This window comes from Nipponia nippon, unplaced genomic scaffold (genome assembly GCF_047370975.1).
Source record: "Nipponia nippon isolate SJK-2023a ecotype South Korea unplaced genomic scaffold, ASM4737097v1 scaffold_1, whole genome shotgun sequence".
Classification (NCBI taxonomy): Eukaryota; Metazoa; Chordata; class Aves; order Pelecaniformes; family Threskiornithidae; genus Nipponia; species Nipponia nippon.
The window spans coordinates 9,510,713-9,533,878 of record NW_028262290.1 but is presented as its reverse complement, the minus strand read 5'-3'; the positions used below and the strand labels follow the sequence as shown (position 1 = coordinate 9,533,878).

The following is a 23,166-nucleotide window of genomic DNA, read 5'->3' as shown; positions in this document are numbered from 1 at the left end:
TTTAAAAAGTGGTTGCCATAGTGGTTGCTTTTGGGTTAGAAAACTGATCTGATTGATCCACTAAGGTGCTCTAAAGGTTAAACTGATGGTGAGTTCAGGGTCCCAACAAGCAGTTTGTATTCTACTAAGACAGGGAGAATCCTGTGATCTCTTTTCTCACTATCACTTCTCTATTCTTTCAGAGGCCATGTTTGAGAGCAGTAGTGCTTTACAAGACAGATGTCTTAACTCCATGTAATTTCTGTGAAATTTGGATTCTTCAAGCACTCAGCTACCATATATAGGAAAAATATATACTGGAGAAGACGACAGCTAATGACCAAGTTTTGAAAGGGCATGAAAAATAAAGGTGAGGAAGTAAAAGTCAACTGAATGAGTTGTGTGTGGTTTTGGGGGGTTAAAGTAGGGAAAAAGAAATTCTCATGTCTCAATAGTAATAAAACCAAAGTCAGGAGGAATTAATTTTGAGAAGGATGGTCAACAAGAGTCTGGAATCATGGCACAGCACTGAAAAGGATTTTAATGCAAAAAAAAGCACCAAAAATCTGGCTGAGTGAAGAGTCAGACAGGCAATATAAACTGATGGGCATGAAGATGTTAGAAGAAGTCAGCTTGTGAGGTCTTCAATGCAAAGAAAAAAAGACAGAGCAATTAAGCATGCTTGACATCGTGGTGATCTTTGTAGATTGAAGGAGACTGTGAAATAAGCTACAAGAAGGAAGAAACTGAAGCAGTTTTAGGATGAGTAGATCTATTCAGTGATAATAAAATGAACACATTTTTCCCTAGGTCTGAAAAAATTGTACGTACAACAGGCTTGTTGTGGAGATCAGCTTTTCCTGGTGGGGGCATTAACAGGTCACCAATGATAGATGAATCTCAAATGAAAGGGGAGACTATAGTCCACCTATTCTTCAGGATTTCAAGATTGATCATCTTGGTTCAAGACCTTCCAGGGTGAGAAGGAAGCTCCTAGAAGGATGAAATCTAGCAGTGAAACTCAGATGATATCAGATGATGAGGTGATTTTCTCAAAGGCAAGAAGTGGTCACATACTACACATTGGCTTCGAGCAACGTATTAAATGCCACAAGAATTGCTTTAGTAATTCTACAGAGAAGTTCTCAAGAGAAGAATATGTTTAAGGCAGAGAATCTGAAAGACAAAGAAGCAGAAAAACAGGTGAGACAGAGGATTCCTATTGTTTATAAGTAGCAGTTTAATATTATATTAGAAGAATAGAGTTGTCATTACATGTGGCTTCTGACTCTCTCTCCAGAAACTTGTTTCATCCTTCAAAATACGTATCCAGATCTCTCAAAGTTTGTCCCTTAAAACTCCTGTAATAACTGCCCTCCTTATGAAACTGTTGTCCCAAAACTGTTGCTCGAGCATCTTAGGTTTTGGAGCTAGAACTCATCTTATCTGTCTTAAGCTGTTTAAAAAGTTAAATGTCCTGTCTAAGATTAGCCTTTAGACCCCTTTCTATAATCAGTGGGAACTTAGCAACGTACAGTGTGCAGTTCAGCTCCATTTGACTTTACAGTTGTGGGAACTTGTCTCATTATTGACTACAAAAAGATCTAGATGAGAAGTCATTTAAAAAGCAGGTCTCTAGTCTAAGCTAAAGTCACCTGAGCTGAAGCCTTCCTCATTAATTGAATCCTGATGATTAACCCTTAAAGTAACATTCAGATTCATAACAGTATGTTTATGCAATAAATATAGACAATTGTGTTCATATCCAGGCAGCCAGAGCAGTAGAATAATCAGAAAATAATTCATCAGCTTCACATGAAAAAATACAACGGTATGTTGTAGACAAAAGAAACAAAACAAAACCCAAGCTTCTTTCCAGATAGTGACTAGCTGTCATCAGAGAAAAAATGGACTTTATTCTTATTTCCAAGGGATGAAATCTGGGTCTGCTGGGGTTTTTGTTTTCATTGTGCTTTTTAAAAAGACTTAAGAAACTTGCTTTCATGACACAATATCTCCTTCATTAAAACAGCATGCGCATGGCTCAGTCTCAGAGTATGAAGCATGCGCAGATCACATCATCTTTCATGAGAGTGGCTAGGACAGTGGTTCCCACCCACAGGTTCATGTACTGCTGCTTGTTTTTCCGACTCCTTCTACTGATATTAGCTACTTTTTCTCCCCTTGAGACAGTGGTCCCACTTCATGTAGCTTCCTTACATTCAATAAAATGTGATTCCTGATTTCCAGCGCAATTCCAGAAACTGGGGGAATTCAAATGCATCCCAAACATGCTGATAAAAGTGCAGACTAGTTTCTCTGACTAGCCTGCATACATTGTCATTGCTTGTCTTGCATGCTATCGCATCCTCTCCCTTGTGGTGGAATAAACATTTTCCCAAAACCTTTGTCTTTGAAATGGAGTCCCAGCATGAGAACTCCTTAATTCTGTGGTAGATACAGACCACCATAAAAGCAGGAAGGCAGAAGCAGTGCAGACAGTTTGGCTTGAAACCTTCCTAGCTAAAGAACAGTTCAGCTCTCAGATTCTTGCTTCCCAAGAGCAGTGGGAATTAGTTTGGAACATCTGAGAGATGAATTTGGTAGCTGGATATATAAAAGATGGCTGGTTTCTGCAGCAGATGTTTTACCCTTGCTCAGAATAAAGAGTGGGAACCACTGAACTAGAAATACTTTTCCAGAAACAGTCATGCAAGGAGATAATGCAGTTACATCCCATCATGCAAGCCAGATACTCTCCTCTCTGTGCTTTGCCTAGTACTGGAGTTTCATAAACAAATGGTACATGTATGAGAAGAAAAATAATGAATTAATGCTAACAGTGAATCAAACACAGCCCTCTTCCATGTATTACCACTTTCACCTAACAAGGAGTAATAATAATCAGGAAATTTTTCCATTATTTTTTTACAGCTTAGCTAATCATTAGATTTAGTTGGTCTCAACTGGAAGCAAAAGGCACTCATGTTTACTGCAATATTTTACTACATTATCAGCTGTACTTATATGGGTGAACTTAACTTTGGGAAATCAAACATTCTGAATGAGAATCCCAGAATTATTCTCCTTTGAACTATTCCCAATAGAAATTAGCACAAAACTAATGTTATGAGGACAGCCATGAATCCTTCACTGAATACATTCAGCTGGTCTCAGAGAGTTCATGTGTTTTCTTAATATAAAACAAAGAGCATTCCACACTTCCGAGGTACGTCTGAACTTTAGCCAATCAGCTGTCCCTTTTAAGGAAACCAAGTAACATTCTTTTCTATAGAGAGGAACTCACAAATATGTACATTCTCAAAATAACTGACTGTAACATCTTGATAACTAACGTCTTCATTTAAAAAGCCACTTTGTATCCTGAATCTTGAGGTCTAAATTTGCAAGTTTCTGATGTCTGAGGAGGAAACATCCTCTTTTAGCCAACCAATTTCCACACTCTTTGGTAGTGTATGTCCTCATTGGTATGTAATTGTAGGCATGACTCTAAATCCAAGCCCACCTACTATCCATATTATTTGCCCAGAAACAGGAACATAAGTCCTAACTTTGGCTCAACTTTGATGCCCTTCAGAAAGAGAAAGAGCCTTTATGCACACTAAAGGCCTTTGCTCAGCCCCTCTCCTCATCCACACTTTCTAAAGTGATCAGAAATGGGTAAAAATAAGCAATGTGACACAAATCCATGGGGAGAATAATCCAAGTTCAATTCTTTGTGAAAACAGGATGGATATCTTTCACCAATGGAGGCAGCCAGCAACATAGGTAGAAACCATATGGATGTTGACCCACTCTTTACTTTGCAGTGAACATATCTCCATGTATCAACCACTAGAAAGCAAACCAAACTGCAAAATCACTATCTATCTCTTGACTATTTTGCATGGGCCAATCATCCAATGAAAAAATGGAGTGCTTCACTAGCAGCTCTCCAAAAGTTGAAGAGCTTAGGCTAGGAAAGCTGAGTTGTGTGTTGATGATTTCATGTTTATGGAATGAAGTGAGAAGGAGAACAATGAGCTAAAGTTGAATGACAGCAAGATGTTTGTCTGGGATAGAATAAAATGCTTGACAATTTAGTCAAAATATTAGTATTTCCGATGATGTATCTTTCAGATTCCTGAAATGCTGCAAATTATTTTGATGTTTCTTTGCAGGAAGATAAAGTTCTTGCCCCACATCTTAGGTCACAGTTCAGCAAGGTATTTAAGCATGACACTAACTTTATTCAGATGATCAAAAGCATCCACGTGTTTTCCATTTGCTGAACCAGAACCTGCAAATACACATGCAGAGATGTTGTTCCACTGAACTCAAATGCAAAGTGACTTGCATGAATTTGTGTTGGCAAGGTTGGGACTGCATAAGGAACAGTATTTAGCTCTTACAGTATATTTTTTTACAGTAAATTTCTAAATGATTTGCAGAGTAGGTTAGTATCATTCCCATTCTACGAAAACAAAAAGAAGCACTTGTTTCTAAGCAGATCATTGGCAGAGCCAGGATTAGATCCCATGTTTTCTGAACAGCAGAACAATGAACTATCTGCAAGGTCATGCAACTTTCTTTTTATGCTTAAATGACTTTTCAGTCTTATCTTCCCTTACTTTTTATGGTGGTTAGATGAACTACTGTAGTAAAAACAGAAAGTGCAGGCAGAGAATGGCATGCAAGAAATATGAAAAGAGTAAGGGTCAATTGTTACTTGAATGTATATACCTAAGTTTTCTTGTGAGGCTTGATCCAAAGAATGACTCCCTACTAAACATGACATTACTGTAAAGCGAAGAAAGGTTATTAAGATGAGACGTTAATGATTACCCATGAAAAGCTCTATGAAAAAGAATGGGAACAGCCTTTCATTTGTAGTTAATGTAGTGTACAGATCAGAGTGTTTTTTTTCCCCCTTCCTGTTTTGGCCAGATACATTGAGAAGAAATGCTTACAGTGAAATTTTCCACCTTGCAAAGTATGATTTTATTTTCATTATGTTGTTACTACTTGCAATACAAAAATGCAGCACATTATATGCATTCTGTCATACTCACATAACAGGAAAGACTAGTACTGATTCTGCCACTTAGAAAAATCAAACTGACTTTCCAAAGTCAGACAAATATTATTTATCTTGTAGAGACAAAGCAACAGGGATAAATGTTTCTTCTGCAATCACATAATAATAGATCTAGGAATGAACATGGTCTCCTGATGTGTAGTTCTACAGTTGGACAATGCTGACTAGGAGCAAGACCCTAGAAGAAAGTTTAAAATCCTTTGCTAAAGTGTCCATACGTACAAGTGATTCAAAATTCTTACACTAGTCGAAATCAGTGGAACAGCTGATAATAACAGCACTGAAAAATGAGGCCCACAATTCCTTCCTCAAACATAGACATGAAAAATGAGTGCAAAATAAACAGTATGTCCATCAAGCAAAGTTCCATCCTAAAGGCTAGGAAATGTAGGTCAAGCACCCAAACATTTGCTGAACGATTTGCTGCACTCCAGCAGAAATGAGCATTAATATATCTTTCTCATAAATCTTCCTTCTTGGGAGCTAAACAGATGAAAAGGCTTTGCAATACATGCAGAAGAGCAATTGCTATCTGAGATTTCATGTGCTCGTAGTTTAAGGCATTAATCAAGAAAGGAAGAAAAAGCTAGTGGCGTCTCTGGTATAAAGTCAGTAAACTCCCCACCAGTGAGCAATGAATAGCACAGCCTCTGTTCCTCCTGGTTTGGGGGACTATACAGAGCATGCAGGTAAAATGCTTTTCTTAATAGAGCAGCATCATAAGTACCACTTCCCTTCACTGCTTACAGGACCCAGACTACTATCTAGCTCAAGGGTAGTCCAATGTGCTCGTCATCATACCTCACATCTTCACAGTTTTAGTTTAAAAGGAGCTTCGATAAAGCCTTGGGCTGCTGCCAAACTTTAATTGGCTTTCTACTATCCCAAGTCCTTCCCTGCAGCCTTGCCTTGGGATCCAACTTCTGAATGGACTCTTCCACTCTGTTGTCTTCCCTGTGTTTTTCCCAAATGGTCTAAGAACAAGGAGCTGCACCTAGCTGTGACTTTGTCATGATGCCAGCTCCTGCTTCCAAGGAGAGATCCTAGAAGGATCTGTTACAGAGTTCGACTTTACTACTGTGGAGTTCCTAAAGAGCTTTTGCACCACAGGACAGAAACCCTGCCACTTAAATCACTACCTGTCCTCAAATTTTCACACAGCCAGGCCTCATTTTTAGTTTATTAACTAGTTAAATTTTCTGACTTTTCTGGGAAAGCTTTGGACCAATTCTTCGCTCTCCTTTATCAGCCACTGTTCAGGCAAAGCAGTTTATTACTACAGCTTTCCCATTAAGTACTTAACTGATGCAAGAACCTGGAAACTGAGTGCACTTATGGGCTGTTCTCTCTACTAGGACCACATTCACTTATTGCTCATTTATTTCAATACTGCCCTAAATGCAAACTGCAGTGGAGTACGAGTAATACTTTCTATACTAAATCACTGTAGGAGGAAGAGCATTTTTTTTTATTATTATTATTATCCAGTCTGTAAAGAAGAGTTTTATGAGAGATGGGAGGTGGGACTGTCAAAACAACCAGATTTTATGGCTCAGTCCCATGTCTACTGAAGTCAGTGGGTGCTCCCACAAGTACCATAATTTTTCTGTTGACCTGGAGGGTTTCCAATCCCTCTTATTGAATGCTTATTTCCATAAACACATTCCTGCTGACAGGAAGGCTCCAATGCAGGTTTACTGATCATTTTGCTGAAGGTTATTACATATGTAACAACATAAAAGCAAGATATATCCAGCTAGAATGAGGGGCCTTGGGATTACGGTTTTAAAGATTTTGAGCTGTGAGTCATACTTCTAAGTTTTTAATCCAGTGCTTCAACAGAGAATGACTTCTTCTGCTGGCCTGAAAGATACAGTAACTCAGAAGCTACTTCACGAACTGTTCTGTCGCTGCAGGTGCAGGAGTTTCTCTAGGGGGGCTGTGACCGCCAGCAAACTGCAGCAATCATTCACTTTCTTAATTTTAATCTGCTGCTGCATCTGAGTCAGAACATGGTTTGGCTCAAGGTATGGAGTTACATACTCAAAAGGATTTCAACTCCTAAGCTGTCTCCTACATATTAAAGGCCAAAATTCAGCTGCTGCCAACCTTAGAGATAGCTAAAATCTCCAGACATCTACATTAGTAGATTAGTGCAACTGAGTTTGCTCATGACTGCTTAGCCTGGGCAGCTCCATGGATGTATAGTACTTCAGGTTCATGAGGGTTCATGGACTAGGTAACTCCCATCCAGGCAGTCTTTGAAGGTTAGCTCATGATGGTGGTGGCAGGAGAGGGAAGTAATCATTTCCCAATAATTCAGCAATACAGTACTTGCCTGCATCGTAAGAAAACTTGCAATAGGTTTTTCTTTTCTGTTAAAGGAGGTTTGAACCCCAAAAATTCATAGGAGAACAGCAAATGTGTATCTGGTTTTTTAAGCTTTCTTTATTTAAGCTGTCATGTTTTGCACGAAATGTTTAAAAAAAAAAAAAGAAAAAGATAACTTTTCATCAGGCCAGGGACTAGAGCCCAGGCCTGACTTCTGACTAACAATTTTCAAATTTTGTTACAATTTTTGCTCTTTTTCTCTGTGCTGTAAATGGGGATGCAAATGGAAATAGCTTCAGCATGAGTCTGTGGAACTATTTATCCTTTAATTGCTATTGACTTTCATTGTGGGTGATCCATTGACAGCAGTTCAGCATTAAGTATTTCACATTTTCAACCTAAGAGGTTGAAGTATTTTAGGCATTTTTCAATCTGCAACTTAGCTGGAGGGGGTTATAAACACATCATTTCCTTCTGAGACCTTGCAGGTTGATTGACAACAGCTGCTCTGTTGTAGTCTTCAGTGACTGACCAGTACTAGGATAGATGATTCATTCATTCTCTTTGCTTGTAAATTCCCGAAAGTGACTGGGAGCTTGCCCATCTGTTTCAGCAGGGCTGGGACCAAGGCCTCAAACCTAATATAGCTTTTTTAGTACTGCCAGAGAGACTGACTATCCTGCTGATCCATCTTAGCCATCCATCTTAGCATTTATTATTAAGAAATCTTTGCACATGGTGAATCGACACAAAGTTCATCCCTTACACTGCAACATTGCTCTGTGGAGGACTGTTGAGCAATAACATGAAGCAGAACTTTAAATTCACCCCAGAACAACCTGGATTCTAAACTCTGGCTCTATGGCATGGGTCAGAAGAAACCTAGACCATGATTAATCATAACAAACAATAAAGCTGTTTACATACAATCAGCAAGCAACACTGCATTTGTACGATTAGCATTGTAGTTGTGTTGTTAAATTGGGAAAAAAGCAAGCAATTAGGAAATGGATTGGTTAATCATTTTTAATGACTACCTGTGGTATTAGTAGCATGTTTTGGTTAACAGCTCACGAATGCACAAAGAATCATTTAACCTGCATTCTTCAATAACCGCATTAAAATAAGGCTATAATAATGACAGCTACATACCTGGCAGTACCATCCAATTGGTCTTTCCTTTTATAGAAGAGAAGAAGCATTACAAGAAAGCAAGGAGAGAAGAATTACATAATAAATTCAGCAGATTTCTTTAAACAGAAATTTCTAATTTATTTCTAATGGTTTATACCTCTTTTGTTCTGTGACCATAACTGACAGCAGAATAAAAGCTGCATTTTCAACTAGCCATAAAGCAAAGAAAGTGATATAGGTTCCTGAAACCAATCTGTGCTCCTTAGACTGGCAATCTAGTCTTTGGTGAGAAGTGAACTCCCCTGCCCTCTCTCCCAGGACCTTATTTGCAAAACACGTATTAAATTTCAGGTTGCATTTGAATCACAGAAGAACCTACATACAATGAACAAGCTTGAAGTCATGGTAATGAGTCTAGACTCCAAGCAAGCCTGAGAATTATTCTCTGAACAAACCCTGAGGTCAAGAAACCCTCTAGAAATGACTATATAATGGATAATGTGGGAATAAATACAGAGTGAGAAGGGATAAATAAAAGGAAAGAAATGTGCTGAGCTTTAATTAAACACTTGTGGTGGTTTTTCTTAGAGTTTTCCTTTTGGACCTAAGTGAAATCAATCCTAAAGAAATATATTGTGAATAAACAAAGAAAGAGTTAACATTTGTAATTTGCCCTTTGTGAAGGCAGGAGCCTGAACTGTTTCTTCAAGTCAGTTTTAAGCAACAGGAGCTGCAGTATTAGTGCAGTGAGCACAGTTTACATGTGGAGACCTCTGTTTGAGCTGAGCAGTAGTTTAAGGGCATGTTTTGTCAGAATGAGGCATAACAGCAAGTCCAGAATGAAAGTTTAAAGCATAAACTTGGATAAGTAATGCCCATTATTAGCAGCTGATAGTCTATAGCTAAAAGTCTTGCCTTTCATAGGGCCAACATTTTAAAATACTAGGAACTCAAGGCGAGGAAGGTGCCTGTTTGACAGGCAAGAAAAGTGAGTATGAGACAAACTTATATCCATAAACATATGAGTGTCCATTAAGTCTGAATGTCTTTATGTATGGAATGCTTTCCACTGAACTCAGAAGTGGTGATTAAAATAAACCTATGACCCCAGCTCCCCAAAAAAGTTTCCTTGTGAATCTTCAGCTAATAGTTTCAGTGGGAGACAGTTTTAAACATGCTTTGGCTGTCCTCCACTGAATTATCCCCTTGAGCAACTGGTATTGCCAAAAGACAAGCATTTAAGAAGTATTAATTAGGTTCACGTGCTATGGCCACCTCTGTGAACAACACAATTCTCAGGCCAGTTGAGTTAAAGAGGGAAAAGTAAGAATTTTCAGCATGGCCCATATCTTAAAATACACAACTGCACCATAGAGGGTGCAAGAAGTACAAGGAGAAATTGAGATTTCCAGGGCAATAAACTCAGAGTCTTACAAAGGGAAGCTGATGGTGAGGCAGCCTTCTCCTTTGTTTAATGCCAGCATGAAAGCCACTGATGGAGTTATCCCTGTGCCCCTAATATATCCCACCAAGGGAAGGGAGAAGAAATGGATCCAGAAGCCGAAACGCATATTTTATAGTCTCGGCCAGGAAGTTATCTGACAACTCTCTGTTACCTACAAAAGCCTCATTGATATGTTCCTGTGTTTCCTGTCCAAACTTATACTTCACAGAAACTGATGACGGAGAGGTGGACAATGCACTTACCTGAAAAATGGAAATGATACAATTGATTCATAAAACCTCCAGGTAGCAACTAGATCAATCCTGTTGGGGTTAGTAGCATAATATCTCCAAGCAGCCTGAATTACAAGTGAGAGGAAATAATTAGTGTTATGTAAAGCTATTCCCCAGGCTAACAGCAGCCAGATTGTTTCAAAGAACATAACGATGCACCTGAGTGACTATCTGAAAATTAATTACTAATCAGCCATACCAAATGAGTGTCACTATACGGCGAAATTATTGACACTGGATTATGATCTGGGAGAGCTGTTAAAGGAGACAGGACATGAGAGAGAACCACCAACATCAACAAGACATTACATTTGACTAAACTGGTTTTATTCTCCTGTCTGGTATGTCTAAAAGAGCTTCAAGCACTGCTGGATTTGTCCAATATTTCTGGAAGTGCTTAAGCTAGTTCACTATCTAATGTACCATCAGAGCAAATTTTGCTGAGCAATTTTCTATTTCAGCATTTAGCTCCAATCAAAATTCTCTAAGCACATACCTAAAAAATGCTGTAGCTAAATTAGCTACCTGCTAAGTGGAGATGCTTTGATTTAAAAGGTGAATTCAATTCACCACTCATGCCAGCAGCCCCTTCTGTTTGCTAAGGAGTGTTTTTAATGAGAACAGCATAATAAGCCACTCAGCCTCTTTCTCCTCAGGACTGGTTTGATCCTGAGCAGTCCTGAGCAGCAATGCTTCCATCTGATATCACAGAAACTTTCTCTGTTCCTCTGTGGAAATGCTGCCATTTACTTCACTTCCATCAGGGTGTGCTCCACATCTACTAAGAGTAACTCCTGTCAAATTTGTCAGCCCCCAGACCACTCATTTTGAACTTAATTTTCTGAATTCATAACAAAGACCGTAACTGAAGTCCAAGTGAGATAAGGAGTCTCTTCCCCTTGAATCCTCTGATCATCCAGTGACGTAACAGGAGATCCAGGGTGTGTTTTAGTTTTTACAAACCACACATACTATTTACGTCATTTGCCTTGATTGAAACTGTCACTGTCTATTGTGTTACTTCTATTGCTGTTTTCACATCAATAACAATAATTTTGTTTGCACATAAAAGCACTCTCTCAAGGGAACCGACAAAACCTGAATTTTGGAAAGAATACGTTTTCGACAGCTTGTTTTCTGTGTTTTTGTGGCACTGATGTAGAAGTTGGTTGGTTTCCAGAAGCTAGCAGATGAGACCCTTTCTTCTAAAGACACTGTTCTTTTGAAAGATATTCTGGGAATTGAAAGATTCCTCAAAAACTGCAAGGACCACTGGATTATCTAGCTCAATGTGAAAAAACGGACTCTCTTACAAACACAGCTTCTCACCTCCTGCAATGGGAAATGAGAATTTGGGCAGGGGGGAAGCAGTGGCCCTTGTTAACATGATGCAGCAGCCTTCATATACAAAACTTTTTCAAGGATGGGATAAGTGGGTGCAAACCTGAATGAGTTCAGCTGCTGGCTTTCTTCTTTTCTCAAAATGTTTTTGACGGTGTTGCTCCTGGACCTTCAGTGCCAGCCCTGAGCCCAAAATGCCCTGAAAGCACAGAGTGATGCAAGATTTTAGACGTTTCTTACTCATAAAAAATGGATTAATAATGAGAGGAAACAGGTCTGTAGGTGAAGATGGATATGGCTACGTGGGACCTTTGTGCAGTACAGCATGCCTTTCCCACAGCTCAGTTCATGAGACACGAGTTTGTCGTGACCCTCTCAAGGGCCACAGGCCACACCAAATCATTTTAAGGTCCTCAACAGGCTTCTTGAATGTCTACTGCCTTTCCAAGCTGGACGTGTCCAAGTACTGTATTACCTTCCACTCAGGGTAGAGTGAAACTGTGCTTGTGTGATAAAAGAACTATGCTAACCATACGCTGGATTTGGGTGTGTGAGATTTCCCATCCTCTGTGAAATTCTTTCCAAGTCTTGATCTAAAGGAAAAATATCCTAAAATCTGGACTTGGGGTGATTTCTGTTGCTATTTGTCCATCTCATCCAGATCTTGTCTCATTCTTACCTGAGGACTTTGCAGACAAGGCAAATATTTGGCCTGTGTAATACAAGAGAACAAATATATTTCCAAAAGCAATTTAGAGATCATTTCTCAAGCAGCCAGAGTAGGATTCACCTGGCTAGATCAAAAATACCTGTACTGTCACCTGCTATCTAAATTCCCTTCAATCTTAGTGGGTAGAAACAACACTTCCATGGCGGTGTCAGAGATCTCCTCTAAGAAGGAAAGGAAACAGGTGAGATGAAATGCTCTGCAGAGCTGCACTGGTTATAAAGGATGACCACTGGTCTGTGATGATCAACCAGATGTAGGTCTCTAGCTTGCAAGTGTTTAGAGCTGGATAAGATGGGCCCAACCCTAATTATTAAAACAATGGCCCCCATATCCTTTTAGAAATACATCTTGTGTAGCTATGTCAATACCAATAAAGTAACCTGGGCCAGGGTACAGGCTCATGAACTGCCCTGTGATTTCCCAGACTGTTCACTTGCTGGATTAATTTTGTCCTGTGCCAATGAGCACTGTCTCAGAAAATGTCCACACAATGTTTGAGGAGTATCGGGATGACATATTATTCCCAATAAGCTCTATGCAAAGTTGGGAAGAAAGGAGTTTGATTTACTGATATAGACTAGTGAATCACTTCTTAAAAAGGGATTTTGATTCCACTGGGAGTTTTGATCACTTTACCTTCTTTTTGTAAGTGCACAGCGCTGGGCTGTGCCTAACAGAGGAGGGGGAAGGTACTTACTGCAGGAAGAGCAAAGAAAGACACTCCAATGAGAGAGAACGTAGCTGCAATCAGCCGTCCCTCCCATGTTTTGGGGGTCTTGTCGCCATAACCAATCGTAGCGAGGGTGATCTGTGGGCAGAATGACCAGGACTTCCCATAAGAAAAACAAAGCCAACAGCTCTGCTTTAAATGTCACCAAGAAACCTGCATAACTCACTTAGCTCTATGGGTGCTTATGCACAGCTTCTTAAAATAGGATCTTGATGATGGGTCAACCAATTTTTTTAGCAGCATCATAGTCCAGAGGCATTGCACCAGGGAGAATGGATTTAGTCTTAAAGCAGCTGTCTCTCTAGGATGCATTTGCTGAAAGGGAACTCCATGTGACATTGCATGCAAAGTGAGTCTCCTGCCCACCATCAGTGCACAGTTAGGAATGAGACTTGCCAGTTTATGGCTTTCAGACCTTTAACAAACAATCAGGGCTACCCCTCCCTGAAGTCTCAGCCTCTGTAAAACAAAGATGGCTTTGTGAAAACTTACTCCTTTCCTGCACAATTGCTAGTTTTCAGCCGTGTACCTTTTCTCACCAGTGAGACTCTACCTAAATGTCCTGGATATATGAAAATATCCAGGTGTTCTATGCAACACTTGGGACCTTTTGATTATTAATGATGGGGAGCGATCTTGCCATTTATGAGTGAACTGCAGTAAATAAAAAAAATATGCTGCTGAATTTTAGTCACAGCATGATATAGACTCCCCTAACTATTGCTAGCAAAGCAACACGAATTCTGCCTACGAGGTGGCAGGAACATTTTGTGATCAAATGAGCAGTGGTGCAAATCAGTTCTCCCCTCTTCATCAGAAGAGACAAGAACAGATGTATTACAGGTCCCTCTTTCTCAGTATCCTACCACCAATGGCATTCCCTGAGTGATTCTTGGGGAATGCATGTAAGACACAAAAGAAATGTTCAGTTATCCTTTACAGAGATATTTTGGACTTGTTAAATTTCATCCCACTGATCATTGCCCAATGCTCCAATCCATCTAGATCCCTCTGCAAGGCCTCTTGTCCCTCAAGAGAGTCAACAGCACCTCCCAGTTTGGTCAGCTCTGGTTTTGCCATTTTCTGAGGGATGTAGCTCTCACAGGTCAGATACTGTTGTCATGAGAGCTAGGTCTCCCATAGACATAGGCTCTGCCAGTGCAGTTATACCCACAGAGAGACTCCTCTACAAGAGAAGTTTCCTGGAAGCCAAGAGTACAGACTGATTTCTGAAAGGGGTTTAAGCACCTAAGGGCCTTTGTCTGACTGAAAATCAACAGGGATATAAGTTCTGTTAATTGGTTGAGGGGCATCCCTACTTTGGTGATGTTATACCAGTAACATGCTCCTCACTCAAATTTAGCAGAACTTATACTGTAATCCTTAATATCAATACTTTATCTCTTCTTGGAAATGAAGTTTTTAAGAAGGGGATAAGGTATTTTTGGAGTCACTTACCAGCCCCCACCACAGTGCATCTGCATAGGTTTCAAACTCTTCCTTCATCTCCACCCCATTAGCATCCTTTTCAGGAACATCTTTTTCAACCAGATAAACAAGAAACGATGATAGGATGAGTGTCAGGAACCCAATGTACCAGGCAGTGATGAGTTCCTGCAAAAGAAACAGATGGACAATGGAGGGGCTGAAAACATTCTCAATACCCACAGTGACAGAGTAAACATCAGGAGAAGAGAGAAGCACTGAGGATAACAGCAGAGCTGTCACTGCTGTCTTGGTCACAGTCCATGACCAGCCCACCTCAGCACTTACAGGGAAATAATGCAGAGATTTACAAGAATTAGCCCTTACATGGCATCTTCCTTGGGAACAGCTTGGAGCAATCTGCAGTTGTAGTTCTGCATAAAGCTGGGTTAAGGGCTTAGCTGCACACATGACACACTGTGCTGCAGTGCTCTGTCCCTGACCTTGACTCTTCCCGTGTCTGCTGCCCCTAGGCTTAGTCAGTCTTGGCAGGCAAATCAACAGCTCTGCCCTCTCCCTGCCTCCACAGAGCGAAGGCTGCAGGTTGCAGTTTCTTCTCTTTAGGCACATCAGAGCAGGTTCTGAGGTATGATTTCACCATGAATTGATGCAATAAGAACAGACCTTGAAAATTGTCTGTGTGAAAACAAACCTGAGCTTCCTTGTTTTAGAGGGAATGACTACAGTGGAGTGTGTGGCTAATCCTACTGAGGTGGGAGATGCAGCAACCCAAGTTCAAATCCCAGCAATGTCTGAAACAAAGCAGAAACTTTTTTGGTGAAGGTCTTCACAAGTGGGTAAAAAATCAATATTCCTTTTGTTTTCTGAGAACTGCATTTGCAAAAAAAAAAAAAAAAAAAGGATGTAGCTGAGAATTTCATAATTGAGTCTTGAGATAAGTCAGCTTTCTTGGCTGATTTCTGGTGTGCAACCACAGAAGGAAATTTGTTGGCTAACCTTGTTACCAAAATTATTTTAGTGTCTTCAGTGAAGCAAAGTTCTTGCCACACCTTCTTATCTCCTGCAGCCAGCTGAAGTCCAAAGGGTGGTGGTTGGGAATCAAACAAGGAACATTTGAATGAAATCTCACAAAATGAAGCCTTAAACAATTTCTAAATAATGTCTTTGGCACATAAACTTCTTCCATGATCTCAGTTTCCTGAGAAACATTTTTGACATAAGTGTTTATGTGCCATCTGCCTTGTAGCAAGTTTATATGGGGAAGAAAGAGAAGTTGGTATGAAATGAAGCAGGGTGGGTATCCCTATCAGCCACTACAAAGAAGCAAAGGCTAATTATGCTGTGCCAGCTGGCATTTTAATTTTCCACAACCCCTAAAATGTCAGGAATGTCATTCATGGATAAGAAAAAGCAGTATGTAGCACAGGGTATACGCAATTTTTCTACACCCTGTGCAGATGAGAAATCTCATCTAGAGGATTTTTATGCAGATAGTTTTTAACTTGTAATAATGTTTGGAGAAAATACAAGAACACAACGTATCTGTCTGGTGTGAGACAGGATGTGTCTGACTATAGCATCAAGTTAGACTGAGCAAAGATGATTTTAGAAATTTTGTCTGTCTGGGTTCACACTGTGTGCATCTTTGTATTTCCTGACCCATGCTTCCACAGGGAAATTATACCAGTAGTTCCCTCTGAAACCACATTTCTGCTAACCAGACTCTTTCCATCCTTTCGGAGTCCTGCTCCATCTGTTGATCAGACAAGTCTGAGAAGCCACTACAAAAACGTCGCAAATACAGAGGCATTTCTGTCAAAGATTCCAACATACTTCACCATTAAAGGGATGTCCCTGCTCTCATTCAGTGTAAAGGCAAAATTCCTGTTGTAATGAGTGTGGGAATGAACGCTCTTGTCACTTCCCAGCACCACTGTTGAGTAGAGAAGGGTAAAATAAGGGGTAGAAATGCTTCAGAGAATGGAAGAGGGAATAAAGCTGAAAGGACAAAACTATTGCTTGAACTACTAGACATAATCCCAAGGCATTGCTGTACCTGTGCATCCCTCTTTCCCTTCAATGTCTCTCCCCCAAGCCCCAGCTAAGCCCTGCAAGATCCTCACTTACTTTGCTATGTGCACAAATGGCTGATCCCAAAAGTTTCCATGTACCGCCCCGCCTGTCCATTCGGAGCATCCGTAGGATCTGAAGGAAGCGGAGGCTTCTGAGAGATGTGGCCAGCACATTGCCCTGGTTCCCAACAGCAACCACTGGCACTGAGGCAATCAGCACAAAGATATCTGCAAGGCGAAAAGAACAAAGCCTGCCAACAAAAGTGGCCCCATCACCTGCTTCTTAATCCCATCTGGTTGTGCTGCAAATTTCCCTAGGCAAATTTTAAAGCTTCCTGAAAATGCCTTCTCTTGCCAATTAAACAGATATCTGCACCTGCCACACAGTCGGCATCACACACAGAACCCACCAGAAAGCTTCGTAATCTGTTTACAGATCAATGCACTGGACTTGAGACACTGTCTGAGCTGGCTTAGGGATGCACAGAAACAGTGCCCGAATGCTGACAGAAAAACAACCTTAAATTCATCGGTCCCACAGGAACACCATAGTGAACAGGTCAGCAGATAAGAAATTCAGTTTTTGATAGTGCATCTAGTATTTTGTTCTTTTGGCTGAATTTTCCCATTAAAACCTGAAAGCCAGTACTACTATTTTTTGTAAGCGTTCACAGGGCCAATTTGCTGATCAACTGAAGAGGTGTGAAATACAAATCACATTGCTTCTTCTTGTTTTATTTCTTTTTCTTTCTTTTCCTTGTTTCCCCCCTGCTTTTTGATCCTATACATATACAAGAAAAAAGTGGTACCAAAAGGCTTCAAACATTCTCCAGGTACTCAGCCTTTAAATTGTCTTCATATTATATTTCCAACCAAAAAGAGTGGCACCGGATGGATTTCAGATATATTCACTTTCAATCATTCTCAAAATAAACTTGTGCCAGTGACAACCAAGAGATGATATTAATAAATCCAGTGGGATCTTTTCTGTTCTTTACCCAGATATCAATGAAGATTCATTCTCAGAATTGAGACGACGCTTTTACTGGGAAGGCATGAGACAGTATCAATCCCACTTGTTCGCACCATGCTCTACTGCCTTCACAATGCTAGTAGAAGTATAAGAAGCATTTATACAACAGTAGGACCCAAAGGAGCACTACTAAATTGCAGATAGCACAGATGCGCAAAGAAAATTTGTTCCAATTTAGTCTACCGTTTAGACCCACAAGGTGAACAAAAGGAGGGAGAGGGAAGAGGGTAGCATGTATTCATATAACTGCAGCCCCACAGCTCCCCAGAGCACCACGTGCGGTACAAATAAAGAACAAAAAGCTGGTGCTTGGCCTGAGGACCATCAAAATAAATGAGGGAGTCCTGGAAACAGTGAAAGAATATGGATGTGCATGACAGGTGCTCAGGGCAGAGTGAGCACATGTTGACTAGTTGGTTTGTGGACAAAATGGGGAGTTTTAGGAGGGAATTTAAGCATGAATAATGAGTAGTTTTATGCTGGTTGTAGGCAGTCCCTTCCAAGCCTGAAAGATAATGTGGGTGAAATCACAAAGATAGATAGTTGTTTGCAAATGCAGACCAACATTACAAAGGTAAGACACAATATTTGAATATGAAGAGGGCTGGGGAAGATGGCACAGTTTTGGGATCTGAAGTGGTTTGAAACTAAAGGCAGACAGAGTATATTTTTGGACAAGCTTAAGAAAAATGTAGTGGGACTCAGGACAAGAAAAATGTGTTTGAAGAGTAGATGGATCCATTTTTTTCTCACTGACCAGCCACCCAAGAGTCTCTCGAATGAATCATTATTGCTGGGTTACTTCAAATAACTATTCCGAGCAGGACACTGCTCCTAGCACAAAGGGCAGATCTGCTTTCAGTGTTTTCTGCACTGCCATTCACTGGTTCTTGGACATCCCCCAAGCTGGCTTAGAAGGAAAAAGACATAATGGGGACAACAATAGTAGAGAGCATGTGCTTACCTAGCATGCACAAAGGCTTCCTGGCAAATTTGAGTCTCCCTCTCCATCCTTTGTAGCGACAGCAACACCCAGCAGCCCAGATTCTTAAGGCAAACTCTGCTCCAAAGATGAAAATGGCAAAAGTTTCCTGCATCAAAGACACTACACTGTTAGACTAGCAACAAGTTTTGCAGCAATTCTGGACACATGGAGATAGCTGAAGGAAACAGATGAGGTGCAAGTGTTGGGGTACGTGTGTGAGAGAGAGACAGAGAGGAAAAAAGTGGGGAGGAGAATATAGGTTGATGAAAGAGACAAGGCAAAGTGGGACATCATAGCTTTACAGCTTGCTAAGTACTCTGCAGAAATGATGTGCCCCTCCTGTTGCGTAAAAGTGAAGTGCTTACCCTGCCTTGATGGAAGGGCAATTACATGACAAAAAGACTGCCTGTTTCACACGAAATGAGAAAACATATGTGAGTGGTGACTGCAAAGTCCCCAGTGCACTGTATACCCACACCCGGGGTTACCCACCAGCAGCTCGTTCATGCAACCATATTTATAGAGACAGGGACAGGATACAGTATATTCATATGGTCATAAATTTAAGGCAATGACAAAGGCATGTATAAGACAAATCTAAGGCATATATTATCCCCTTACATTTCTGGCACACAGAAGAATGAGATTTTCCACCTTGCTCAAGAAGTCTTCTAAGCATGGGGAGAGAATGGGGAGGAAAGAGCTTCTCTGAGGTGCTCAGTGGAGATGGGCTAAGGGAGTATGGGGCACACAGTTACTTTTCCTCTCTGGGGATAGCTGGCAAGGAGGAAAGGGGGATTTTTCCTGATGCTTATACCCACAGCTGCTAGGCATTTCTGAAAACCACTGAGCACAACATAAAAGCAAGCACAGGAGAAAGAAAAATAACCTCAGGCTTTTTCAAATGTGAAAAGATGGGTCTAAGCAGGGTAACTGGGACCAGAAGCGAGTTTCACTTTCGCTAGGGGATGAGGGTGTTTTCATACAGGTGCTTTTTGAGAAGGAACATGCAAGGGGAATTCACCTTTCATTCCTTTTGGCATTTAGTTCTTGCTCGCATCTACCTGTCTCTGGGGGCACAAAGGGAAATGGAAACTGAGATCCCAGAACTACTCTTGCTGTGCAGTTTCCCTAGTGATGCTTCTCTACCAGGCCAGGTTAAGTGAGAGGTTGCGTTCTCTATTTCATGACAGCTATGGGAGCAGAGGAAGTTCTTTGTTAGGGTCATTTTCATAAAATGATGAATATATCTTGTTTATACTTAGTGAGTTTTTTTTTTTCCTTTTTTTTTTTTCCCTTCTTCTGCCAAACGGGAGGCCTACAGAAATACAGTCTTGAGCATGAACTCCAGCATTTATAAAACAAGCATGCTGGAAACACAGAGGAAGGAATATATTTCTTGTAAATACATTTTCTCTCATGGCTAGTCATCACAAGCACTGCTTGCAACAATTTCAGTTATGCTACTATTGGGCACAAGCATGAGTCCAATTCTGATGACCTCCCTCGAAAGAAATGATGGGATTGGCAGAATACTGTGGAATGAATCAGAATTGTTGAAAAATCCCCCAAAAATAAGTTTGCAAATGTGCTCAGATCTGGCATGGTCAACAGGAAATTTATTGATACTTTGATGGGAGAACTGTTAGGCAAATGCTGAAAAGTCATTATTTAAAAGTGTCAGGCTAGTATTTTTCCTCTCTCCTTAATTCCCTTTTACTCAGTTGGTGTTGACAATGAACCAGGAACTCTTCAATATTTAAGTGTACAGTCACTGCTCCAGGACCAACAGAGGAAATCTCATTGCATGCAGAGCTGGGAGTAAGTTTCCATCACTGCTGATGGGGCTGATTTCAATTCAAGGACATTACCAGGGTGATGCAGCAGCCAGTCTACTTACCAGCAAGAGGAGCCAGTCTCCTGAAACAGTTTCATACTCCTTGAAAGTTGTCAGGACAGCTAGGATCAAACACCCCAAGACAATCAGAAACCTGGAATGAAATAAAAGGAAAAAACACAGCATTGCCCCTCTCTGTAGTTGCATTGGAGATGTTGCCTATAAAAACCTGGGTGGAGACTTTCAGGGGATGGCTGCTTCCCATCGGTGAGCAGTGAGGTGGGCTCTCATGAAGATCGAAGGTTCTCAATCTGGACACAGAGGGCCTGGCAGTCAAGAAATCATGGCAAGATCTTAAATCAGAATGGTCCTGGGACAGACATGCATTAATTAACTCGTTTGCATTCTTCAGGAAGGAAATGGATGATATTCCTTTGGGGAAGGGATTGTATGGTACGGCAGAGGACTGTAATGCTCAGGAAGCCTATTCCAAGCTGATGTGCTGTGCGTTTCACAAAATGGCACTGTAGTTACAGTGGAATAAATCTACTTGGCACATCCTGAGACTTGAGAAACAGTAAACACTTCAATACAATGCAGCACCAGGACAAACCCTCCCTTGAAAACTGCACTGCATTTATTTTTTCTTTCCCTTTTTGCACTCATTTCTATTCAGATGAAAAGATAAAAATGTTTGAAAGAGAAACAATTGAGAGGGTAAAGTTCTGCTCTCCAATAAACGCAGTGCGTGATAAATCACTGCCCCTGTGCTATTGTCTGTCTGTGAGGCTCCAGAATACAGAGATTTGACAGAAAATTAACTCCCACTGCTGGTAAATCCAATTCAGTCCAATCTAAAGTCACGCTGATCTGCTTTGTAAAACCATTCCCAGGTTCAAGCTATTAAAAATCTTTTATACATAAAGAGGTCAGAAAAATCAAGGGAGTCTCGTAAGTGATTACTGTGAAGCAGAGTGGGGGAAGCTCATATTCTAGTACTTCATGTACCCAGATCATGAGCATTTTAATGTGCTCCCAAAACCTGATCCATGGGATCAAAGGGGCAGGTGGCCATGGAAATATTTCAGAGCTTAGTGAATGAATTGGAAGTACATCTCCATAAAAGCTCTGGATGCCTTGCTTTCATAGCTAGGGTACATCAAAGAAATGATAGGCATTAGGTACTGAAATCATCCAGGAAAAAAAGCTTGTTAAGAACCAAACTGTGTTTAGTGTATACTACCTGTTTTGAATTTCAATCTGATACCTAAAGTGTGATTTCATTTCTTGGTGAATAAAGCTCCACCTTGTTTCACTGGCTGAAATGAGCAGAGGCCACAGCCTGCAGTGTGGAGGCAGCGAGCAAGGACCCTGGGGAAGGGAGGCTCAGGTCAGAGACACTTGCCCTCTAACCTGTCTTGGGATTTTGTTTCCTTCATGTACAGGGCAACCTAGGGCTAAGGGAGCATGTTCTGAGAATTTGCAACATTTTTGCAGTTGGAGTAAAAAAAGAGGTGAGCTCCAGATAGCTCCTGCTGCCTTTCAGGAAGGAATTTCCTCCAAACAGCATCAACTAGCAACCTCCATGCAAGGAACAGGCAACAGTGAAACACTTCACAGCAAACCCTGAAGGATTACTTTGCTGTGGCTTTCCTAACATTAGCAATTCAGAAGTTTCCTATGCCAGGAAAATTTCAGATCAGCCATTTCGAGCAAGGTTAGAACAGAAATAAATGCATTTGCTCCTGCTAAATAATTCTGGATTTCTTTGACAAGTTTCACCTTCTCCCACTCACCAGCCATACTTTAGAGCAAGGGTTATGCTGCTGGTAGGAAACAGCCTTTGGGTCCAGAATGTGGCTTTTACCATCCACCTGTTATAACCATGTTCCTGCTGCTCAAGACATTTGGCAGTTAACTTAGCAATTCTGCAATGTTCCTACCATGCCCTCGAGCTTGCTTTGTCACACCATACCGTGCTGTCCCCACCTTGCAATTATGAAGCCAGTGGCTCACTGGCTTCCCAGGACCCACGATCCAGCTGCCCTGCACGTCTATGAGCAAACTGGTGCGAACGCAACCAAGACAACATGATTCCTTCGATTAGCTATAAACCATCTGTGATCTGTCACGTTACAGCCATTACAGTGGTACCATCACTAATTCTCCACTTAAAGCCTGGAGCTACTGCTACTTGATGCTTTCCATTACAGGCATTTCTTTATACCATGTGAAAATTCAGTCACCCATCACCTCACATGTATCATTTAAATGATTTAATGAAAGGCGAAACACACTGAAAACAGTCCAAGGAAATTACATCATCAGCTACTTAAACTAAAGGCATGAAATTATGATATCATTCAACAGAACAGCACTGTCAATTAAAAATGATGTGCAGATTTTTGTCCAAGAGAAAGAGAGAAGATAGTGAAATTGTCATCTTTTGCCTAAAACTGCCTGCGGTTTTACCACTAGAGGGTACCGGTGCTCCATAGAGCAAAGGGATACGGATCTCGCTCCTGTTTTCCTTCCCCATGAAACAAATTCAGTGCAGGTGATATTCAGGTGATCGCAGCCATGTATTTGATACGGAAGAAAAGGAGTCTCACAGCGGTGAAAAACTTTTCCTTGATCACTAAAAAAACCCAAATGTTGGCATTAACGGACAAGGGGTTCTGCTAGCTCGATCGCTCTGTGCGCCACAGCCCGT

At 40.9% G+C, this 23,166-nt stretch overlaps 1 protein-coding gene across 2 annotated transcripts in view; it reads right to left on the bottom strand.

Annotated features, from left to right (window-relative positions):
- KCNQ3 (potassium voltage-gated channel subfamily Q member 3) overlaps positions 1-23,166 on the bottom strand; it is a 209,896-nt gene that overhangs the window by 18,067 nt on the left and 168,663 nt on the right. Inside the window, exons 2-10 of one of the 2 annotated variants that reach the window (XM_087745845.1) lie at positions 20,517-20,607; positions 18,596-18,722; positions 16,654-16,826; positions 14,539-14,694; positions 13,048-13,158; positions 11,724-11,819; positions 10,250-10,344; positions 8,561-8,587; positions 4,723-4,779 (exon numbers count right to left, since the gene is read on the bottom strand). In XM_087745845.1, the coding sequence (XP_087601971.1) occupies positions 4,723-4,779; positions 8,561-8,587; positions 10,250-10,344; positions 11,724-11,819; positions 13,048-13,158; positions 14,539-14,694; positions 16,654-16,826; positions 18,596-18,722; positions 20,517-20,607 (933 nt within the window). The remainder of the gene's footprint in view (positions 1-4,722; positions 4,780-8,560; positions 8,588-10,249; positions 10,345-11,723; positions 11,820-13,047; positions 13,159-14,538; positions 14,695-16,653; positions 16,827-18,595; positions 18,723-20,516; positions 20,608-23,166) is intronic. The other variant, XM_087745852.1, reaches the window with a different exon arrangement.